At 37.3% G+C, this 22,992-nt stretch overlaps 1 protein-coding gene across 7 annotated transcripts in view; it reads right to left on the reverse strand.

The window, feature by feature from the left end:
- apaf1 (apoptotic peptidase activating factor 1) overlaps positions 1 to 22,992 on the reverse strand; it is a 185,268-nt gene that overhangs the window by 111,839 nt on the left and 50,437 nt on the right. For all 7 annotated transcript variants that reach the window (XR_006315078.2, XR_015761153.1, XM_087999560.1 and 4 more), the window contains exons 10-16: positions 22,838 to 22,969; positions 19,410 to 19,523; positions 11,538 to 11,722; positions 5,226 to 5,352; positions 3,239 to 3,364; positions 2,945 to 3,076; positions 1,728 to 1,853 (exon numbers count right to left, since the gene is read on the reverse strand). Coding sequence is in view for 5 of the 7 variants with exons in the window: in XM_087999560.1 (XP_087855686.1) it covers positions 1,728 to 1,853; positions 2,945 to 3,076; positions 3,239 to 3,364; positions 5,226 to 5,352; positions 11,538 to 11,722; positions 19,410 to 19,523; positions 22,838 to 22,969 (942 nt within the window). In the remaining 2 variants the exon portion in view is untranslated. The remainder of the gene's footprint in view (positions 1 to 1,727; positions 1,854 to 2,944; positions 3,077 to 3,238; positions 3,365 to 5,225; positions 5,353 to 11,537; positions 11,723 to 19,409; positions 19,524 to 22,837; positions 22,970 to 22,992) is intronic.

Here is a 22,992-nt window from a genome sequence, read left to right on the forward strand (position 1 = left end):
GGTCACTATCCCCAAAGTGCTCACCTACCTCTAATTCTAACACCTGGCCTGGTTCGTTACCCAGAACCAAATCCAGTATGGCCTCACCTCTTGTTGGCCTGTCTACATATTGTGTCAGGAAACTCTCCTGCACACATTGAACAAACACTGACCCATCTAACGAACTTGAGCTATAGCTTTCCCAATCAATATCAGGAAAGTTAAAGTCCCCCATAACAACCACCCTATTACTGTCACTCATCTCCTGAATCACCTTCCCAATCCTTTCTTCAATGATTCTAGGACTATTAGGAGGCCTGTAAAAGACTCCTAACAGGGTGACCTCACCTTTCCTATTCCTAACCTCAGCCCAAACTACCTCAGATGGCAAGTCCTCATCCATTGTCCTTTCCACGGCTGTAATACTATCTTTGACAAGCAATGCCACACCTCCCCCTCTTTTACCCCCACCTCTGACCCTACTAAAACATTTAAATCCCGGAACCTGCAACAGCCAATCCTGTCCCTGTTAGGAAGCACTTCTACACAAAGGGGTAGATGCTTGGAACTCTTTTCCATAAATGGCAGCAGATGCAGGATCAAGTTGTTAACTTTAAATAACTGCAGATAGATTAATTTTTGTTAAGCAAAGGTATTAAGGGATATAGGTCAAAAGGCTACAGCTCAATCATGATCTCACTGAATGGTGGAACAGGCTTGAGGGGCTGAATGGCTTACTCCTATTCCTATGTTCCTATTTGTAAGTTCCCCTCCACGTCACACACCATGCTGACTTGAAAATATATCATTATTCCTTTACTGTCACTGGGTCATAATCCTGGAATTTCAATTGTAGAAACACTGTAGATGTATATACCACTGAAGGAATGCAGTGGCTAAAGAAGGCTGCTCTCTACCACCTGCTCAAGGGCAATTAGGAATAAGCAACAAATGCTGGTCTGGTCAGCAACATCCATATCCTTTGACAGAATAAATAATGTACATGTAAGCTGCAAAAGCACTGTCTAAAGTGGGAAGTGGAGCAACAAAAACCAAAAAGAAGTGAAAGCAGATGCCATGAAGTCGAGCAAAGGGCACAAGGTATTAGAAATGGGTGGTGCAGTACACAGTTTTAAAGTAAAACTTTGAATTTAAATGTAACAATAGGAAACTGACGCATATAAGGGGAAAAAATACTTAAATAAACCTTTGCTATGGCACCACCTAGTGAAACTACCTCAGAAGTCGAGATCTGAAATGCAGCAGCACCAACGAATGGTGGAAGAATTATATATTAAATTTAATGCCTAGAATGCACACAGTTTAGTCAATCCTGATGTGTTGTATTTAGACATGAAGGAGTTGGTGAAGGAAACACAAAGAGCTTTTAAGGTGCAATCTTTAGCAATTGTTATTTGTATGTTATCACCTCCACTGTAACCCCTGAAATTTTGTAATCCAATCTTATAAATACTGAGGAAAGATGCTGTTTAATAATAATGGTGCTCATTTTTTTCTCCATTGTAATCAGAGCAAAGCATAACCATATTTCAAATCAGAAATCAGCGTATCCACAACACCTATGGAATAAATATGATAGCACAAACATTTTATGTGGTTCACTTGCGTTTTAAGTGGAACACTACATGCATTTATTTCAAAGGCTTTAAATGAAAGAGTGTAACACTTCTCCAATGTACAGTCTAAAATTCAGCTTTACTTGTTAAAGCACCTAAGATGGTACATGCCTTCACTGTCCCATCATTGGAGCAACTTGCGAGATATTGATCATCAGGTGAAAATCTGCAATGGTTAACATAATCTGTGTGGCCAAACAAAGTGTTCCTACAGTTTGTCCCTTTCAAGTCCCATGTCTGTGAAATACAGAAGAGAAGTAACATGAATAGATTAAAAGTTAATAAAATATAGTTTTGTATTGTGATACCACATTAAAATAATTTCATTATCTATTCTTTTTTTTTCTTCTGAAAAACCTAATAGCAGAAATGGGGAAAACTCAGGCTGAATTTCATGAAAGCTACTACACAATATATTGCTCTCACTAAAATAACATCTACGAACAAAGATATAAGTGTAATAAATGTGCTTTAAAAATTCACAAGACTAAATCTACAGACAGCTGGAACATGCTTAGTAATTAGTAAAATAGATTCTCGCATCAAAAACTAAAACTTAAATGTAAAAAATGCATGCAATACTGCTAGAAACTAAAGTTGCCTTACATTTCCTGTAGACTCTATGAAAGACTACAAGTGAATTGCATGATGGTAAGAATCCAGCCATCTCACCACCAAAAATAACTTGTATTGTCCAACTGCATTATGCATCGACATGCATCAGATCACAAAGAGTGAAGCAGTATTTATCTGGTGATGCTAGTTCAATGAGAAACTAATGCAGTAACAGAAACGATGCATTTTAAACATACAATTCTGAAATTTTAATGGAATGGTTACGATTAAAGATGACAAAACAGTTAACTAACCAGACACCTACGATGGAAGGTCAACAAATTCTGCAAATACATTGGTAGATCAAATAAATACATGCTATCATAAGTGACGGTAAAACTACTCATCAAGGCATGCCCTGCTATCAATAGGCTAGGATTAGTCGAGTCTTTTGAAACTTGTATATTAGGGAAAAGTTATCAAATATATGTCAGTGAATAAGGCAAAAGTTTAATGTCAAAAAGAAACTTGGTTGCTTATGGAAAGCATTTCCTCACTATGAAGAGGAAATAAGTGTTACAGACAAAAGGGTTCTATCATTCTACACTATAGCAACACAGTGATCTGTTATGTATTCACTTTAAGCACATATAATTACAAAACAGTACATCATTGCACTTTCTGTAAGCAAAGTCACAAGATCTGATTTAACATTTACAACAAATAGAAACCTTCATGAAAAAAAAAACAAACTCAAAGCACAACTTACTCACTTTCAAATAGGTGTCATTGGAGCAGGTTGCCAAAAGAATCCTATTTGGTGAACGTGAAAAACAACAATAGTTGATTTGTTCACTATGTTCATGGTATGTATGATACAACTCCCCAGTTAATAAATTCCAAACCTAAGGCAAAAGAACTTACATTAGCTATTAGGTGGAGAAGACTGTCCCATTAATGGAAGATTATTAAGTAAGATACTTCCACAGAACACATTACAAATTGCTTGTAAACATGAAAACATGACTTAGAAAACAAATCACTGACTTCTGCTGCTGGTTTCATACCTTAACTTTTGTATCTGAGGAGCACGTGGCTATAAACTTGTCGTCTGGAGAAAATGCACAACAAAGAACTTCATCATCATGTCCAAGGACTTCCAAAAGTTTCTCACCAGTTTCACTTTTAAAAACCTATTTCATAATTTGGAGAGAGAATTTTGAAACACAAGATGTAATTTTTGGGCACTTTGCAGAATTATTTATTTTAAATTTCATCGACTCGGATTTTCTTCAACACTTTCCTTGAACCTAATCAGACAATATAAAATCCGGATGGAGCAAGATATTAACAGTGCGTTGTAGAAAGGGAACATTATCATGCAGTCAAAGTGCGATGTAAGACATGTAATGTATAAATTAATATCATTTTCTTTAGAGTTTGCATTTTTAACTAGTAACATTTGGGTTTTGGTCTGTGGGGATTTAATGATTAGCTTGTCAGTATTTCAGGAGGCATGATTTTATTTTTAAACCATGATGAAAAAGAGGAAGTCTCTGTGGGATATTGGAATTTGTGTGTATTAGGGGAGTTTCATGACAGCGGAATAAACATTGAGCAGCATTAGCATGTTTTTAGTTAAGGAGAATAAGGACTTTTTTTTCATTTGTTTAGGGTAAAAACCTATAGCTAAGTAAGGTTTCTTTTTTTCAGCTTACAGAGGTCCTGCTTAAAGTTGGATGCATGAAACAGTTTATCCTAGAGAAAGGAGTCAATTCAGTCAAATTAGGAAAGAGGTTACCTCAGTGCAAGGAATTTAGCTGCAAGATCCTGACCAGAAGTATTTGAGTAGAACCATGAAGAGATTTTTAAAAGCTAAGAAAATTTAAGCTCAGTTGTATGACTAATGGAAAAAAGGCCATCGAACTTTAAACCTGAGAATTAAAACAAACAATGAAGTCAAAGCTATGGAAGTGACAGAGAAGTAAAATCTCTCTGGTGTCGAGGTTCTGTAGCATGATGGTGTTGGGATAGATGAGATAGTATTTTTTCTATTTTTCAAATTTTTAAAATTGTATTATAAGTAAATAGCTTGATTTATTCTATTGTATCATAAATTCTTTAGCGCCATGAAGGTGGCCTGCATGTGATTCAACTCGCTCACCATTATAGTAGACTCTCAATTTCCTCTCAAGTGGACTAGTCAGGTTGAACACAAAAAGAAAGCTGGCAATTTTTTCAGCTTAGTTTCTAATCTTCATACCGGATGTGGAGGAGGAAAAATCCAAATAGTGAGAAATTACTGCCTTTCTAAGGAGATTTAGGCGGGAATGTGCACATGTCAAGCTGTTTCCCCTGGATTAACAAATCCAGATTGGCTTTCAGGCCATTTCAAGGTCATGACACCACCTTGCTTCATAGCAACGTTTACAGAGAGCTCCTTATCGCTAGTGTTACCAGTGCAGTCGAATGTTAAAGAAACATGGAACTCAAAAGGTTTCCAGCTGAGTCTGTTGTAACTTTGAATGAAGAAATGCTTCAAGTAAAAAAAGTACAAAACTTTACTACCCTTTCAAAAGAACGTTAAGGCATGGCGTAGGTCACACATGCAGTTTCATCCAATACTAACTTGCAAGAGGTAGTACCGATCAAAACTACACAAAATAATATGCAAAAACAGAAAATGTTGGAAAAATTCAGCAGGTCTGGCACAGTTAATGTTAATGTTTGAGGACCAGTGACGCTTCCTCAGAACAAAATAATAGAGGAACCTCGATTATCCCCGAACGACATGGGCGGGGAGTATTTTGTTCGGATAATTGAATGCCGAATAACACAGTTTAGCCAAGCATTTGGACGTTGTGATCTTGCTGGATTATCCGAAATTCAGATAATTGAATGCTGGATAATCGACATTCCTCTGCATATAGCATGATGTTTAGTAAAATTGGGTTACTGAAAAATGGAGTATTAGTATTCTGTTTCTTACACTTCCCAGGATAGTACAAGAATAACGCAAAAATAGATAATGCAATTTTGTTGATTGTTATTTACCTGCAAAGTTTTATCTGCTCCACAAGATGCTATCTTCAACCCATCATGAGAAAAACAGGCGTGAAAAACAGCATCACTATGAGGTCGAACAACAAGGCGAGACAAGTTCTGCAAGGTCTTCTTGTTCCTGTTATTTAACAGCATTAATTAACATATCGCAAGAACTGACTTAAAACATGTTGTTCTAACTATTTCTGAACAGTAAAAAGTTCTGAATGACTCATTTGGTTAGATTTACCAAACTCTCAGATGAAAAAATAGTGTAAAGGCATTCAAAGGAAGATAGAATGGCAAAGAACAATAGTTGAGGGAGAATTCCAAAATACAAACACAATACCATGAACGATGGAAATATCATCAGCACCACTGGAGAAGGAAAGAGAGCAAGTGAGGTGAGCGAGCCACAGAGCGAGAGCGAGAGAGCGAGAGTGAGATAATATTTCAAACATTTTGATTAGAACTGCAAGTTCTAGGGATGGGCAATAAATGCTGGCCAGCCAACGATGCCCAATCCCACAAAAAATGAATTAAGATATAATTTATAGATATAGTGTAAAAAGGAAAAGAGTCAGCTGTTATTTTGGCCAGTATGAATATAGACAAAACCTATATTCATCTTACTTATGTTAATAAGAGAATATCCAGCAGTTGTTTTGGACAGATTAATCTGTTCTGTGAAGAAGAATCATGATATTATTATTTGGAAACCTAAGATCTAAAGTGGAAAGCACCGAGTATTGTTTTAGGTTTGATTTGTATTTCTGTGGTGAGTACGTTCAGAAGTGGAGACAGTCTTAGTTTCATTTATGAGTTCTGCAAGTGGTGATGAATTGCCTGAAAATGTGTTTATAAAATCACAGAGTTCGTACAGTGTAGAAACAAGCCATGTGGCCCATCGAGTTGACACTGACCCAACCCTCTAGCCTATCTCTCTAACCCTCCATTTTCCCATGGCTAACCTGCACATCCTTGGACACTACGGGCAATTTAGCATGGAAAACCCACCTAACCTGCACATCTTTGGATTGTGGGAGGAAACCGGAGTACCCGGCAAAAACCCACACAGACTCAGGGACAACTTGCAAACTCCACACAGTCACCCAAGGGTGGAATTCAACCAGGTCCCGGGTGCTATGAGGCAGCAGTGCTGACCACTGAGCCACCTTGCCACTTTATAAACATCTGTAAAGATCATCCTTCAGCCCCCAATGCTCCAGGGAAAACAGCGTATTCAGCCTCTCCCTGTGGCACAAGCCCTCCAATGCTGGCAACATCTTTTTCTGATCGTTTCAAGTTTCACAACATGTGGTACTTTTAACAACAGCTTGTGAAGACATCCACAGTTGTCTCTGCCTGCTTAAGTGTCATGGCAAGAAGATTGGATGACATTTTGTAAACAGCTTTCTTAGTTTTTCAAGAGTTTAATCAGCTTTATGATCCTTCTTCAGTTATGTTTGAAGAGAATGAGCTTCTTACTCATTCAGAGATTCTGACTAGGAGACACAATATTCAGTGGGTGAATTTAATAACTTGTTACAGTTAGGTCCATTTCACCTTTCCAGAAAGAAAGTCGTGTGGACTTCAACTCCTCAGGGTCCATCAAGATTCTTGTGTTACACATCCAGATGTGAGTGAGGAGAATACTACACCTACTCATTGTTTATGTGTCCAACAGTGTTACTGAAGAAGCACTGCATGTGGCCATCTAAGATGAGATAACCTTTCACAACTCAAGAACATGAAACTCTGCATAGATAGGAAAATTCTTCACCATTGCTAAAGCACAAGAACAATAGTTGCCCTTTAAAATGAGAGGTCAGAGAACTAATTTTTCCCAGCTTCGCAGACATACGATAAAGTCACAGCAGTTAATGTTGAAGTTTCTCTCATCTCATCCTTTGGTCCAACAGATTTGCAGTACCTTCAGATGCAGTTTTGACATCCTGACTGAAAATCTTCCTGCACAGCCAGAAATCTCTGAACAGCTTTTTGTTGATACCTCATGATCTTTGCATGTTTTTCAAGGAATGAATCTGTTGCCTTCCTGATGCCTCTGTTCATCCTAATCTTGAAAGCATGGCAGAAGAATCTCAAGTTGCCATTGTCCTGCTATGTAGGGAACGGTAATATTCTTCAGCTTCTCTTTGATGATGCAACTTTACCATTCAGTAGATTTGCACCGTCAGATTCTCATTTCAATACAGGGCATCATGAAAGAGAAAGCCAGTTATGTGTAAGTGGTACCCTCCGAAAGAGCATCCTGCTGTCTTTATCCTAATGTGAAAATCCTGCTAGCCACCAATACTTTTGGCACTGTGGTCTTTGGGCTATTAATCCTATTGTTTTCCTTTCACAGGATCATAGATTCCCTGTGATGTGGAAACAGGCCATTTGGCCCATTAAGTCCACACCAATCCTCCGAAGAGCATCCCACCCAGACCTATACCCCTACCCTATCCCTGTAATTCTGCATTTCCAAAGGCCAATCGACCTAGCCTGCACATCTTTGGACTGTAGGAGGAAACCAGATCATCCAGAGGAAACCCACCCAGACATTAGGAGAATGTGTAAACACCACACAGACAATCACCTGAGGGTGGAATTGAACCCGGGTCCCTGGCACTATAAGGTAGCAGTGCTAATCACTGCGCCACCATGCGGTCACTATTTTCATCTGCTAAAGTACAGTTCCAGCTACGTTATTTTGAATGGCCAATCAGTGAGATCTCTCGAGCGCTTGAATCTGTAAACAAGGAACTTTGGGAGAAGGTGGTGAGAGAAGTACGTTGAGTTAAAGGGGAATATATTTACTTAAATGTTGCAGCTAACAACATTAATAAAATTAAAAACTAAAACACATTGGAGATGTAGAGACAGAGTTTCAGAATGCGTGGATGAACCTTTAAGGTTAGCTATGATGTACATAGCTTCAGGAGTCATGAAGCTCCAAAAAAAACTCTTATTTGATCAATAAGTGGTTTCCTACCACTACATTCTTTAGCTGTACAATATTAGGGTGCTGCAGTTTAAGGAGCAGAATAATCTCTAAAACAACTGAAAGGGATTTACATCCTAATGCGACCCTTGTCAGCAAGTTGAACACTTTCATATGTAGCAAAAACAACAGCTGACTCCTTTTGCTCTCTAAACCATATTTATAAATCATGTTGAACAGCTGGTTACTATCTCCTGTGTCACATCTGTTGGGAACTTCAGCTGTGGTAAAACAGGAGTTTTTTTTAGAATCTCAAATTGTATAACAGGATTCTGGGCAAGTACAAAAGAAAAGGAAGAGGAATAAAAAAGAAAAATAATTTCTGTGACAAAGTGGAGAGATTAACTGATACAAGGGGTGATGGTGAAAGGCACAAGTGGATAGGAATGGAACAAGAAACGGAAAATGGGTCTACAGGAGTTATAAGTGGGGAAAGCAAATTCATCATCAAACAAAACAATAAAAATAAATATCAAATAAATAACTCACAACACCTTATTTTGGAGACAAACCTTTCAAAGATCTGATCACAAAAGAAAGGTTGAGACACACCAGGTGGATGTGATAGGGTGGGGAGGTCAGGACCAAATTGCTTGACATGATTCTTGGACACCAGGTCAAGATGTGTTAAGAACCTCGAACTTTTAGAGGGGTAATGAAATTAAGTGCCACTCCTCATACTGGCAACTGTTGAGTATTTCCTGAGACTGCAATTCTGGGGGTGCAAATCTCACTCACCGAGAGCTGATTGGTCAAATGTCATCAGCTCCTTGGTGCCAGCAGTTGAGAGTGCGGCCAATCGCTGGTAGCGTAACCACCAATAGCCCATGTTTAAAGAGGAACCCCAGACCAAAGATGAGTGAGGATGTGAAACAGAGGATGGGGATTTGGTAAAGGGGGAGGAATTGCATTCAAAGGCAAGGGCAGTGGGACAGCTTTCAGCACGGTCCTGCTAATCCCAAAGTGGAGGCCTGATTCTGCTGAGAGCTTGCTGAGCTGCTGTAGGGAAGGGTAGGAAAGGTGCGCAGCTCCCAAACTAACTGCTGCATCACCATGAAATTGTGATGGGCTCAGGATCCAAGGTGTCACGTGGCTCGCTGATGAGCCAAACTGACATGCTGCTGCTGATGGACAGGATCCCTGCATTTGACCCTTTCTGCCCCAAACTTAATTGCAATAGATTTTCTGGTGACGTTATGCACAATCATAACCATCTCTAATCAGCTAATTCTGCTTCAAAGCTGAAAAGTTGGTAAAGCAGACTTTGAGATGAGAAGTCAAAGAAATTAGACAGGGAAAATCCATGATCGATTTGGAGAAAAGTATTATGGAGAAGAAATATGCATTGGGAAGAGCACAAAATCAGATTTAGGACACACTACAGTTTGAGGATCCAGTGAAAAAAATAGTGGTCGTTCCAACAGACAGCTTAGGCAAAGGCAGGATGGAAGGATTTCCAAGAGTATCACAAATGGTGAGCACAGGACTTAACTAGCTTGTGCGAAGATTTGTAGCTCGGGTGCTCGTTGCTGTGGTTCTGTTCGCCGAACTGGCAGTTTTTGTTGCAAACGTAGAGGCATGGCTTCATCCACAAACTCCATCAACAAACACATCGACCTGGACCCAATATACCAACCACTACAGCGGACAGCTGAAACTGACAACCGGAAGCGGCAAGGACAGACCACTATAAACACCGGAGGAAACATCAAAGAAGCGCTTCGCAGGAGGCTCCCAAGCACTGATGATGTCGCCTAGCCAGGGGACGAAACGTTTGCAACAAAAACTTCCAGCTCGGCGAACAGAACCACAGCACTTAACTAGCATTGAGGGGTGTACACACATGGATCTTAGAAACAAGGAGTGTTAGAATTTAGGCATTTGTAGATGGGATTTAAAAATCAATAGCACAGAGAAATCACATGAACATAATTCAATAAGAGAAAGGAGGAAAATGGTGAAGCTAAAGTATGATTTTAAGAAAGCTGAAGAATTATAATGGCTGGTGGATGATATCAGGAAGAAACTAAAAGGAGACTGAGGTAATCTCAACACTTCAGTGGAAGTGAAAGTTAGAGTTGCAGTAATTTTGCAGTAAAATTATTAAAGTCTGTAACAATTCCAGGAAACTGTATAGGTTTCAGCTAAAAAGATACTGTTCCTTAAGTTGGGAAAACTTCAGTGGAATCATGTAGAAATTCGAGGATTTCAGAATAGGAATACAGCACAGAATTAAAGTGACAAGCACCAGGGAGTTCATGGTCACACTTGTGGATTAACAATCACAATCATGTTATAAACATTCACACATATATAGACATAAAAATTGCAACTCAGAAATCAGGCCATTTCCCTCACCCAATTTGTGTTGGTGTTTAACTTCCACATATTCAATAAAATTTCATATGCCTATTCTTTTCCCAAACCCTTTTCCTCAATCACCCATCTAATCTGTTCTTAAATGGCCCTTGTTTCAACTAGCAACAACTTGCTATGCTCTGAAGAGCACATTGTTTCCATCCAATCAAAGGAAACAAAACTCTTGTGGTTTCAAACCACTTATTCCAACATCACTCTGGTTAAAATGATGTAATTTATTGTGGAAAGCTTCCTTCCAGAGTTGAGAAAAAGTAGTTGTAAGGGCCAAGTAGCTCTGCTTTATAAAATTCAGATCTCGCCTTAACTTTAATTATCTTAAATTAATTTACTTGAATTAAATTGATTTACCTTAATTTAAAGATAGCCACAAAACATAGTGTTATAAGGCTCATAATTGCAACAACTAAAATAAATAGAATACAAAGAATAACAGCAGTAAATAGGACATCAATGTTTCAATCTGTAGAATAAAACATTACCTTCATCTCTTGTGTAGAGATGCTGTGGGATGGGTCAGGGAACTGATGTACTTTACATGCTGACATGTTTTGCTATGAACATAGATAAGACTATCTGATGTTCTGTTCAAAGTGGAAAATAAGTGATGCAAATATCTTTCGCTACAACACTAATATACAATTATTCTCATAAGGAAGATAGAATAACGCAACATGAATAGATATCAATATTAGATAAATAAACCAGGACAGAATTGAAGCTTTCAGTGTATAGATAAAAGAAGAGTAGAAAACATGGAAATTAAGTTCTCAATGCAATTAACTTCAATCTCTGTAAGAATATAGGGAATAAACTAATAATATTTGGTGGTACAGAAATAATTATTTGTATAGCTGGGACGAAGACAAAATTAGGGATATCAGTGATTATATTTGCTCAATTAAGCTTCAGTTTCCATTATACCACCTTTGGATACTAACATCCAATCCAGGTATACAGCCCCTTTTTTGGCTCGTTCCACAGCCTGCAGTTTTGCTTGCCGGTACACTTCAGAAGAATCAGGTTGACAAAGGCCCAATTGCACAATATCTGGAAAGGGTTTCTGCACAAGAAGATGGCCTTTCAAAGACAAGAATTCTTGAAAATTTTCCCGTACTATACTGTTCTGTAAAAGAAGCAAGATATCAATTTTTACCTTTCTTAAATTTATATTTTAAAAAAATGATTTCTGAAAAGGTGATGTTAAAATGTACTGCATTGTAAACTTTAAATCTCAAATTGAACAGAAAATAACAACGACATATCAATCAAATATGGTAACCATATTAGTTTGAATTTTGCAATAGAAACCATGAAACTGGCAGCATTCACCACCACATTTTGTATTTTCATTCTCAATTGTTTGCAGGAGTCTCTCATTTTCAATCACAAGTTTTTTAAACACTATTCCCTTTCTCTTTCTTGATTTGCATACCTTCAGTCACGTATGTATACTAGAATATGGTCTATCCAATACTGTCGCCTTGTACAGCCTGATAGTTAACTTTAAAAACACAGGAGAAGATTCCTGCAATTGAAAGACTATTCCCTATTCAATCATTCTATTTTTTGCAAATTTCTCTATGTTTACTTTTCTCTTCTCAAGTTACACAGAAATGCATAAGCTGGGTGTGTTTGATTCTACCTGAAGGATCAACATTGACTTCCTGATATAAAAATCTCGATATAGCAAATCTTTACTATGGAATAATTTACTGCATCCCAAAACTTAATAAATTGTTCAATGCTGAAGGAGGATCACGGGATCCGAAATGTTCACTCTTATTTCTCTCCACAGATGCCACCAGACCTGTTGAGATTATGCAACAATTTTGGTTTTGTGAAGGAATTTAGCATTTTTATTGTCTATGATCAGGAAGAAGTAAACTGTGTTTGAAAACCTGTCAGTTTTTGATGATATTACTACAACTGGAAAAATTGGTGACTGTTAGTGTTTAACATGTATAATGTTTCAAGTAAAGAATGTGGAGAGAAATTTAAGACTTTTTAAATAATTCAAAAATTAACAGGAAAACATCTCCAACGAAAGAAACATCCCTATCTTAAGGCTAAATGGAGCTTAAGTGATACTGTCAGACCTGTGGTGGTATGTTTAACTATTTTACTTTGTACTCAAGATTTTTTACCAAGGTATTTTGTACCTAATACGTTTTATACAGGTACCGTGTACCTAAGATGGCACCAGGAATGGCGACATTGTACACTTTTCACTGTACTCCTATATCCCTGTACTTGAGTACATGTGACAATAAAATCTAATTCTAATTCCAGTTCTAATTCTAATAGTGCTAGGATCACACAGCTATTGTTTCTACCTGATTCTATCGATGTTATCCCAAAGTAAAGAGGATCAGCCTAAGAACAAAGATACCCATATTTCTCAGCACCAGTCAAATATTGAGAGAATTATTTTCATAATTAGTTATTTTCTCTGCCTGAGATCCAATCAATGTTGGGATCAGGCTATGATGCTCCCTTGGTAACCCTGATTCTTTGCAGCATATCACCTTGCCTTTTGTCATGAGTGACAATCAGACTATCTACACTCAATCATATTACATAGAGGTAAATGGAATACAGATGTCTTTTCATACTGTCACTGGCAAGACAACTAACGAGTAAACTCAAAACATTGATTGTCTGATCTGACTATCATCTCAAACAATGGAAGATCATACTGCTGTATATACAACCATTTCTTATACAAGTGAAAGTAACTTGTAAACATAAGGATGCTCTCGTGTACAAAAGGCAAATACAGATATCTTGGAAAATACAAACTAATAATTAACTTAAATCCCACCACTGTAGAATACACTATTCAATTTCTAAGCAACGTACTTTACATCCACAGTGTAATTAGGCATGTAGTTCCGGGGGTTTTGAGCCAATGAAGGAATGATGTGCATCTGGATCAGGTGTGTTACATGGGGGGAAACTTGCAGGTCACAGTCATAAAGCACAGAAACTGACTGTTCGGTCCATCCAGCCCAAGCCAACCATGTTCCCAAATTGAACTAGTCCCCCTGTATGCATTTGGCTGATACGCCTCCAATGCTTTCTTATTCATGAACTTATCCAAATGCCTTTTAAACATTGTAATTCTACTTGGATCCACCACTTTCTCTGGCAGTTCATTCCACACATGAACCACTCTGTGCAAAAAAGTTGCACCTCACGGATTTTTAAATCTTTCTTCTCTCACCTTAAAAATATGCCCCCTAGTTTTGAACTCCCCCCACCCTCAGGAAAAACCCTCATGATTTTATAAACCTCAATAAAGTCACCCCTCAACCTCCTACACTCCAGTGAAAAAGATGTCAGCGTATCAGCCTATTTCCATACCTCAAAACCTTGATTATTTTGCTGTCCTTCAGCTGCTTAAGCTAGTGGGCTTGGAAGGGACTGTCAAAGGAGCTTTCTTGAGTTGCTGCCTTTCCACCTTGTAGATGATACACAAGTCTGCCACGATGTGGTGATGGACAGAGTGAATGTGGATCGTAAGCCTTCTTGTACTTATTGCAGTTTAACATATTCAGAACCATGATTCACAAGATGAAATACTTAGCAGCCTAACATTGCTTTCTCATTTCTTATTGAATATTCAGATAATTACTGCACTATGTTTTGATATATATACATTTAACTTTATCACCATACAAGGGCACATTTCATTACAACATAGCCTTGAGGGGTTCGGTTCACTGATAAGAAATTTGTCAACTGTTCTCTCTAGTTACTGTACAATTGATACAAGTATGTCAACCAAATGGGAAATCATAGATAAGTCTGACAAATCTAATTAGAAAAGGAGATTATGACAATAATTCCATATTTGTTTTCAATATATTATACAACTTCATTCCTGTTGGGACCAGAGGCTTACCCTTCATATGTGAACAATGGAAATTCGAATGCATCGTATTATCCTGAAGCAACTTAAAAGTTAACCACAATTTGAAACTTCAGGCAACTGTTGTAATTAGTATCCCTTTGTCGCTAACCAGTTTTGAATTATTGCAGACATTTATTAAACTGAAAGTCATACCAGCCATTTTACAATAAAACTGACTGACATATTTTCCCTTAAATCTCTCATTCAAATGTTTCCAAATATCCACGGCCCCTGTCCTTATATTCCCAGGGCTTTGCTCGTAACCTCTCATCTTACACAACGGCAGAATCATTTCCATTATCTTCAGTAATAACTTGCAGAATCCTGTACATGCCCTGATAGTAGGGTTTGTTTCCTCTCCAAGCACAAATATAGCTCCATTCAGTATTCATTTCTTTCAAAAAAACCAGAAAGGGCTTTGGCATCAAGAGATGAGTCACTCTTGAAAAAGGAAGGGTTAACGAGAGAACAGAAAGTAACCTTCCAATTCACCATCTACTGTAAATCTGCATCATCTGACCACCATACATACAATTGGCCTCCATTTATCAAAGATCCACTACTTCCAGGTCCAACTACTTTCTTTCATCTCTCTCTCCACAAAGGAGGGAAATACAGCTCATTATGAATGCACAGTGCAGTCCCTTCATAACAAACCCTCTGCCCCATATCTCCACATGAATGGTATTAATAACTGACAAGCAATAGAGATTGCTCTGACGATGCTCATTCATTTTGCCATCACTCATGCAAATTTGTAGTAGCTCAGAAAGATACCCTAGGACAGCAACCACAAGTAAAAAGACCATAGAATAAAGGTTCAGCTTTCCAGTCAATATATTATTTAAATGAAGTGCTAAACAATACACAAACAGATTTTTTCTTCTGTTATCCAGTTTAGTATCAATTTAGTGCCTTGATAAGATGATAGAATCTCTCCTATACAGAAAGAAGCTATTCAGCCAATCAAGTCTACAGCGATCTCCAAAGAGCATCCCACCCTGACATGTATTTATCATGGCTAATCCACCTAGCCTGCATATCCCTGGACACTACGAGGCAATTTACCATGGCCTATGGAAAGAAACCAGAGCGCCCAGCAGAAACCCATGCAGACACGGGAGAATGTGCAAACTCCACACAACAATGCTAACCCCTGAGCTACTGTGCCATCCCTGTCTTGAACATTGCTGCAAGGGGTTGCAGTTTAAAAACTAGAATGATAGGAGGATGCTCATCAAATTCAATAGAAACTTTACAAGGCATTTTGACTTAGTGAACACCTAATGCCTACTATTCTTTATGCAAACACACTGGAGTCTAACATATCAATGCACTTTTGCTATCAACAGCCTGCAATCAAAACGGGGAATGATTTTTCAATGCACGTGCTTCAATTTTCAAGAATTCACATTGACAAAAAATGCAAAATATTCAACATGTGTAAATTCTACTTATCATAAATGTAGCAACCAAACCTGGGACTGAAGACTCCATTTAAAGCTATGGCTACTTAATGAATCACATTCGTATACAGAACTTAAAAATGCTTCACATATAATGGGATAGTTAGGTAGGCAAATAGAACATCCACCTTGTGGAGTTAAAAGATCCTGTAAATATCAGTACGAGTAATAATCAGTTAATAATGATCTTGTAGAAGTTTTAAGGAGGTATGCTTGCCAGATTCTATGCAACTTGAACCTCAGTACGTTGTGCTCTGATCACTGAAAATCCAGATTGAACAATGACATCCCCAAGCTGGGCAGCCACCCTAACAGGAAGCACAATTGGACTTGCTGTGCTTTTTTCCAAAGACAGCATGCAGCTGACTACTACTGTTCAAGTCTGTCAATTTAAGAGCAACGCTGACAATAGTTCTTCCAGGCTCAAAAAACAGCAGCAACCTAGAGACATGAAGAACCAAAGCTAACAAAAACTGAACATTGCCTGTGGGAATGGGCTTCACTGTGGCTGCGTGTGCTTTCGTTAATTAGTTTCATCAGGCTGGAATTGAGTGGCATGAGTTCCCAGTTCTGAAACTACAAAGCTTTCACTGAATCTGTTGCTGCGCACTTTGCTTCTGTATTTTCTGTGATGAAAGGGAAGATGCGAAACAATTGACATCTTAGGGACTCAATGAATGCTCAATTCCCAACAACTCAATATTTGAATTCCTCCAGTCAGAATTTTGTCCCAGCTACAACATTTAGCCCTCATCAATTCTCAAATAATATCGAATTTGATTGTAACCATGGTAAACCATGCATCTCATCTTTCTCTGATTCATCTGCAGGCTCTGGCATGGTGGATCACATCATTGTCCAGCAGTATATGTTCCCTACCATCCAGCTGGATGGCACTGCCTGCAGCTGGTTCCATTCTTAGCTGTTCAATCATAATCACAGTAACCCTCCAACTCCTGTCACTGTCTTCAGTCTCCTCCACAAACTCTGTTTGTTGATCACCAATGCCCATCCTTCTCCCTGAAGATTGTCTCAGGCTGAACTCGACTGTTTAGAACTACTGTGTCATCACTGACAATCATGAATGCTGGTTTGTACATTTCCTATATTTTCTACAATACACTGCACATCACTATATCAGCCACTCGTCAGTTTTTAAAAATACTGAAACAACTTTCTGCCATTTTTTCGTAACAAATGGTTGCGAATACAATTCCAGAGTTGTCCCCATTGCTACTGGATTAACACTGCCAACCACCAAACACACAATATTTTGAAACAGCTTTCGACAACAATCTAAGTTAATTTATAACCATGCAATTACAGATATTTCAAGAAAAGGGACTTTAAATGAACTGACTGTCCTTTCTCATGTGATGTTAATTCTGTGATCTATATATATTCATATACTTAGGAGTTTGAATTTTGAATTGATGGCATGCGGGTTTCTGTGTATATGAAAGAATTTAACAATTAACCTTTCTGTAGCAAAATTTCAAAACCGAATTTGGAATTAATTTGGGTAGCTCACAGAGACAGATGTACGAACAGCTTCTCTTGGATAAGGGGATTAGTTCAGAACAGTTAGGAAATGGGTTACTTCAGTATTTTAATTTGAAAATTCCAGACCATAAATGTTTGATTAGAAACCTAGCATTTGATTATTTAAAACAAATGTTAAATTTGGTTGTGAGAAATAATCGAAGGAAAGGCTATCAAGCTCTCAAGATGGGGAATTGAAATAAACAGTTCAACCTACACATGAGAAAGAAAGGACTGAGTATTGTAAAGTGATGACTCCTGGAATAGATAAGATCTTATTTTGCCATGTGTTTTGAAATTGTTCAAATTTTACTATATGTAAATAGCTTGGTTTGTTCAATTTTATCGTTATTTCTGTTGTGTAGTAAACTCGATGCATTGTTAAAAACAAATTTACAGCATTATATGTTTATGTTTCAGTGAAAGGCCGCCATATTGATTTTTAAAAAAATCTGATCTATCAAGCCAGATTTCAGTTTGGGATCTGATTTGTTCAATAGTTAAGCTGCCACAGTCCCAAAGGATTGTGCGGTCATTAGACATCCATGACTGGTGGTGGTTTAACTCGAGGGTCACCATGCCTTAGGTGAGGGGAGGAGGTCGAGAAGGACAAACCTTCATGAGAACCTCAGCCATCACAGGAATTGAACCCATGCTGTTCAGTAGTTACATCAGCTGAGTTCATGACACTTAGCATATCAAAGCTATTGAAACAAATATTGAATAATAGATGGGACTGCAAATAGGAATTACAGGGTGCATAATATTGCTGTAAATTAACTGGTGTCTTTTAGTGAAGTCATTTATCATGTTAAGCTTATTTTCCATCACTGGCAATGAACAACTTGCTGCATGTCTCATATGCATAATTCTAGGTTCATATTCACATTGAAGTTGATCTGTCTCAAATTTGTAGCCCAATTTGTCCACATCTGCCTTAATTCTAAGCTGTCTTCCTTGAATTTGTCCTCTTGTCAACACACGTTGCCTCACCACTTTTTGTTATAATAAAAATGACTTAAGTTATATGAATAGTACAAACATCTGCAAATCAAAATCAAGTCTCTAAAAAGTCCACTAAGTACTGTTATAACTTTCTTTATTTACTCTCACTCTTTTCTTTTGAATATTAGAAAATGTTTTATTATCTACAAGTCTGCAGATGTACCTCATGTACCTATGAAATTCCTTAAAATACTAAACAGAGTCTCTCTCGTGGTAACGTTGATCCAAAAAGAACCATGATGTCTGTGCTGTTGCTAGGTTTCCCACAAGTATAATCCAATTTAATTTTTTTCTCTATAACCTTTAAAGTGATTTTATTAAGAAAGAACCTGCACTTGTTTATTATTGCCTCTGCCCTCAAAACTTTTCAAAGTCGTTCACAATCAGACTTTTGAAATGTCGTCACAACTGTAATGTTGGAAATGCAGTGTGAGGCATAAAAGTTTGAAAATTAAAATTCTGAACTTCCGTTTGGTAAGTTGAAAGAATAATGCAACATTCCATGTTTCAAACTTTTACTGTAAACAATAGCTAAAAAAGGTATCAGCTAAACACTATTTCTTTTCTGTATGAAGTTAAACTATATTCCCATAAAGTATGTTCCTGTTTGTATACTAACCACCAATCAACTATCTCCACAGAATTACACTCCTTTCACAAATAGTCCTCAGTTACTCCTAGCTACCAAAGGGCTCTGTATCCTTGTTTCACCAAGTAGTAACTTGAGTGACAGTCTCCAGGCACTTTTGTCAGTATAAGGAGAGCTTCCAGTTTCTTTTATTTTGGCAGGTCTTGAGCCAACAGTTTTACCAGTTTTTCTGCTGATAAGCATTTAACAAATGCTCACATATGCATTTAACATTTTAAGTCACTGTGAAACATACCTCTTTATCGAGTATATGCCTATATTCCACAAAGTCATTTATCAACTGGGCTGGGCCCATCAGTTCAGATTTGGCCTTTATCCAATCCACTGAAAACATGAGTGAATAGAGTTCCTGTGAAAAACATGTATAAAATTCAGCATGCTTATCTTTGATAAAATAGTAAAGTAAAAAATAGAACTCAGGCTTTAGAAACCAAAAGCATCTTTAGTTCCCAAGAAGTTAACCTATTAAGTACAAGTTGCAAGTGAAAACGTTCAGAATGATGAAAAAGATCATGTAAGCAGTTTAAACTGCTGGTTGTATTTAAAATTGCTCAACCAAACTGCAAGAGTTTAATTGATGCTGGGAAGTTAAACGAAGTACCTTGCATATTGCATTCCACCTTTTGGGAGGTAGAACCAATTTATTGACAAGTTGACCCAGTATATATATGACCTGCAGTCAGACAATCTCAGAATACTACAGACTTTTGTCAAAATATAACATGGTCCACTGCACACAAAACGTCAGTTGAAGGATGAAGTTTGATAACTATTTTTGCAGAAGAATGAAACTTGGGGAAGGGAATAAAAGGACAAAGCCTCAATCAAATATATGGATTACATTATATACAATTAGTGACTATGGAAAGTTACCCTAACAAAAATGCATGAGTTTAACATTCTAGATAATTAGATTGACTTGTGAGCATATGTCTGCTGAATAAAGTTACTCGGCTTGCTCTATTTCAATAACTATTAGCATGATATTTTAATTGATTTATTTATAATTACTACAGTGCATTATGGAGAAATTAGAAAGGCTCACCTGCATTCATTACATTTGAATAGTTATAAGGAAAGTTGAAACGTTCACATTAAGAACATTTCCTAGTGAAAAAATCATATTACTGAGGTCCTAACACTGAAACACCAAATTCATTAATCTATAAAATGAGAACATTTTAATACACCAGCTTACTTAAGTAACCAATTCAATTTCTAACAAAACTTTCATGCAAAATTTATCCTTTGATGCAATATTTATTATCATCTCCATTAGAAGCATACAGAAAGATTTTCCCATTAGGAAACTGAATTTAAAACGTCAATCACATAGAGAACTTTACTATATTTAAAGGTAACCTCTTAATTTTGAAAAAGTATTTTATTCTTTTCGAGTTGAGTTGCTAGGTATATATAAGAATGACTTTACAAACTTTACATTCTGATTGTTTCACTACAGGAAAATGCAATCACTACCCAAGACAATTGAAAGATTTAGGTTCCAGCTGTCGATAAGTGTTTTCAAGGCAAATAACAACACTTCAGTACCTACAACCTTTGTTCCAATTATAGATACATACCAAGATATGCACAATTTTTGCTAATAATTAGGATTTACATCATAAATCCAAAAAGTACTTGAACAGCATTCCAATGTCCTGTTTCAATAAAATGGGTGTCATCTTGTAAATGGACAACGACAAAGCAAAGTAGCTAAAAACGTTTCTTTCATTAAAAACTAGGAGCAGGTGTAGGAAATTCAGCCTGTCGAACCTGCTTCACCATTTAACGCGATCATGGCTGATTTCATTTCAGCCTCAACTTTCCTGTCCACTTCCCATAATTCTTTAACTTATCACTAATTAAAAATCTTCCATCTCCTCCTTAAATGCCTACAATATCCCAACATCGAACATCCTCTGCGATAATGAATTTTACAGATCACAACATTCAGAGAAGTAATTTCTCCTCAACTGAATTTTAAATCTACCATCCTAAAATTATGACCTCTCATTCAAGATGTCCCCATTAGGGAAAACATCCACTCCACATTTACTTTGTCAATCCCTTTAGTAGCTGATATATTTAATTGAGATCTCCTCTCATCTATACTGTAAAACTTTAGAAAGTATCAGTGTAAAATGGTCAATTGCTCTTCATATATCAAGCCTTACATCTCTGGAATTAATCTAGTAAAACTTTTTGAACTGCCTCCAATGCAATTACATCCTTCCTCAAGTAAAGAAATGAAAACTGTATGCAGTATTCCAGAAAGTTAAACATCACACATCAGGTTATAGTCCAACAGGTTTATCTGGAAGTACTAGCTTGCAGAGTGCTGCTCTTTCATCAGGTAACTAATGGGGCAGGATCATAAGACACAGAATTTATTGCAAAGATCACAGGATCATGCAATTAAAACAATATATTGAGCAAACCTATACTGCTGTTAAATCTTTCATCTTTTAGAATGGATTACAGGTTTTGGTTCATTAAGATGTAAATTCCAGAACTTCTTTTTAAGTCACATTCTCAAGATAGAGGTTTTATACTAAAAAAAAATGACATCGCAGCTCAGACAAACTATTAAAGGTGAGGTCAGAGTCTGTCTGTATCCCAATCTTGAGTCAGACTGGTTCTAGTTACCTGAAGGAAAGCCAGTACCTCCAAATAAACCTGTTGGACTATAACCTTGTGTTGTGTGATTTTTAACTTTGTCCACCCCGAGAGTATAACTGAGGCACCTCCACATCATGTATTCCGGGAAGGCTCGGGAACTCTTACTGCAGCTGTACAAGGTGCTGTGAGTCCACATGTGGAGAATTGTGAGCAGTTTTGGTCACTAGAACGATCACTGTTATGGAGGGATTGTCTTATGAACAAAAAGTAAACAAGTTGGAACACTAATTGTTGGAATTTAGAAGAGTGAGAGGTGGTGCCATTGAAACTACAGGATTCTTAAAGGGCTTGACAAGGTAAATGTTGAGTGGATATTTCCCCTACAGGGCGTAGTCTCAGATTAAAGGAGATCAAGTTAAGACTGAGATGAGGAGGAATTTCTATTCTCAGAGAGTTGCAAATCTTTAGAACTCCTTGCCACTGGGAGCTGTGAGAAGAGTTCTTGTTTGAATTTAAGGTCAAGATAGATAGATTTTTAATCAGTAGGGGAAACAAGAGTTCCAGGCAAAACACAAGAAAGTGGACGTGAGGATTGCTGGGTCAGCCAAGATCCTATTGAATGGTGTAGCAGTTCAAGAGGCTGAATATTGTTTGATACAATTCCTTGGGATATGCAACTGCATAAAGGATTCTGCAAAACTGCAATGTGTTGTTTGGAGGTAATATATAGAATACCTCTGAAGAAACAACGGATAAACATTGGAACAAGTATGGAAAAACGAAATGGGATACAAGGTAATAATGTTTTTTTTAAATTACATAAACCATTTTACACTAAGAATACCAATTCAATTCACGGGAAGACCTCCATAATACATGGATCAACTAGTCGACTGATAGTTTCCTATACCAGTCATATCAAATTATGGTGGATTGTATAACAATTTTCAAATGACTAAAAATTGTTACTTACACAAGTCTCTAAATGGAACAAAAGTTGCTGATTTAAAAAAAAGTCAAGGTAATTGAGTCTGCACGAACCTTGTCCATATTCGCTTCAGCCATATGATTTGGTAGAAAACTGTACCAATACATACAATCTTCATCAGAAGGTGATGGAAATTGCCCTTTATATATCTTGTGATATTGCTGAACCATTTTTGCATGCAAGTCCTGGGAGAAAAGCAAATATGAAC

Source organism: Chiloscyllium plagiosum, unplaced genomic scaffold (assembly GCF_037043375.1).
Source record: "Chiloscyllium plagiosum isolate Xiang-an unplaced genomic scaffold, Cpla_swu_hap1 HiC_scaffold_23, whole genome shotgun sequence".
Lineage (NCBI taxonomy): Eukaryota > Metazoa > Chordata > Chondrichthyes > Orectolobiformes > Hemiscylliidae > Chiloscyllium > Chiloscyllium plagiosum.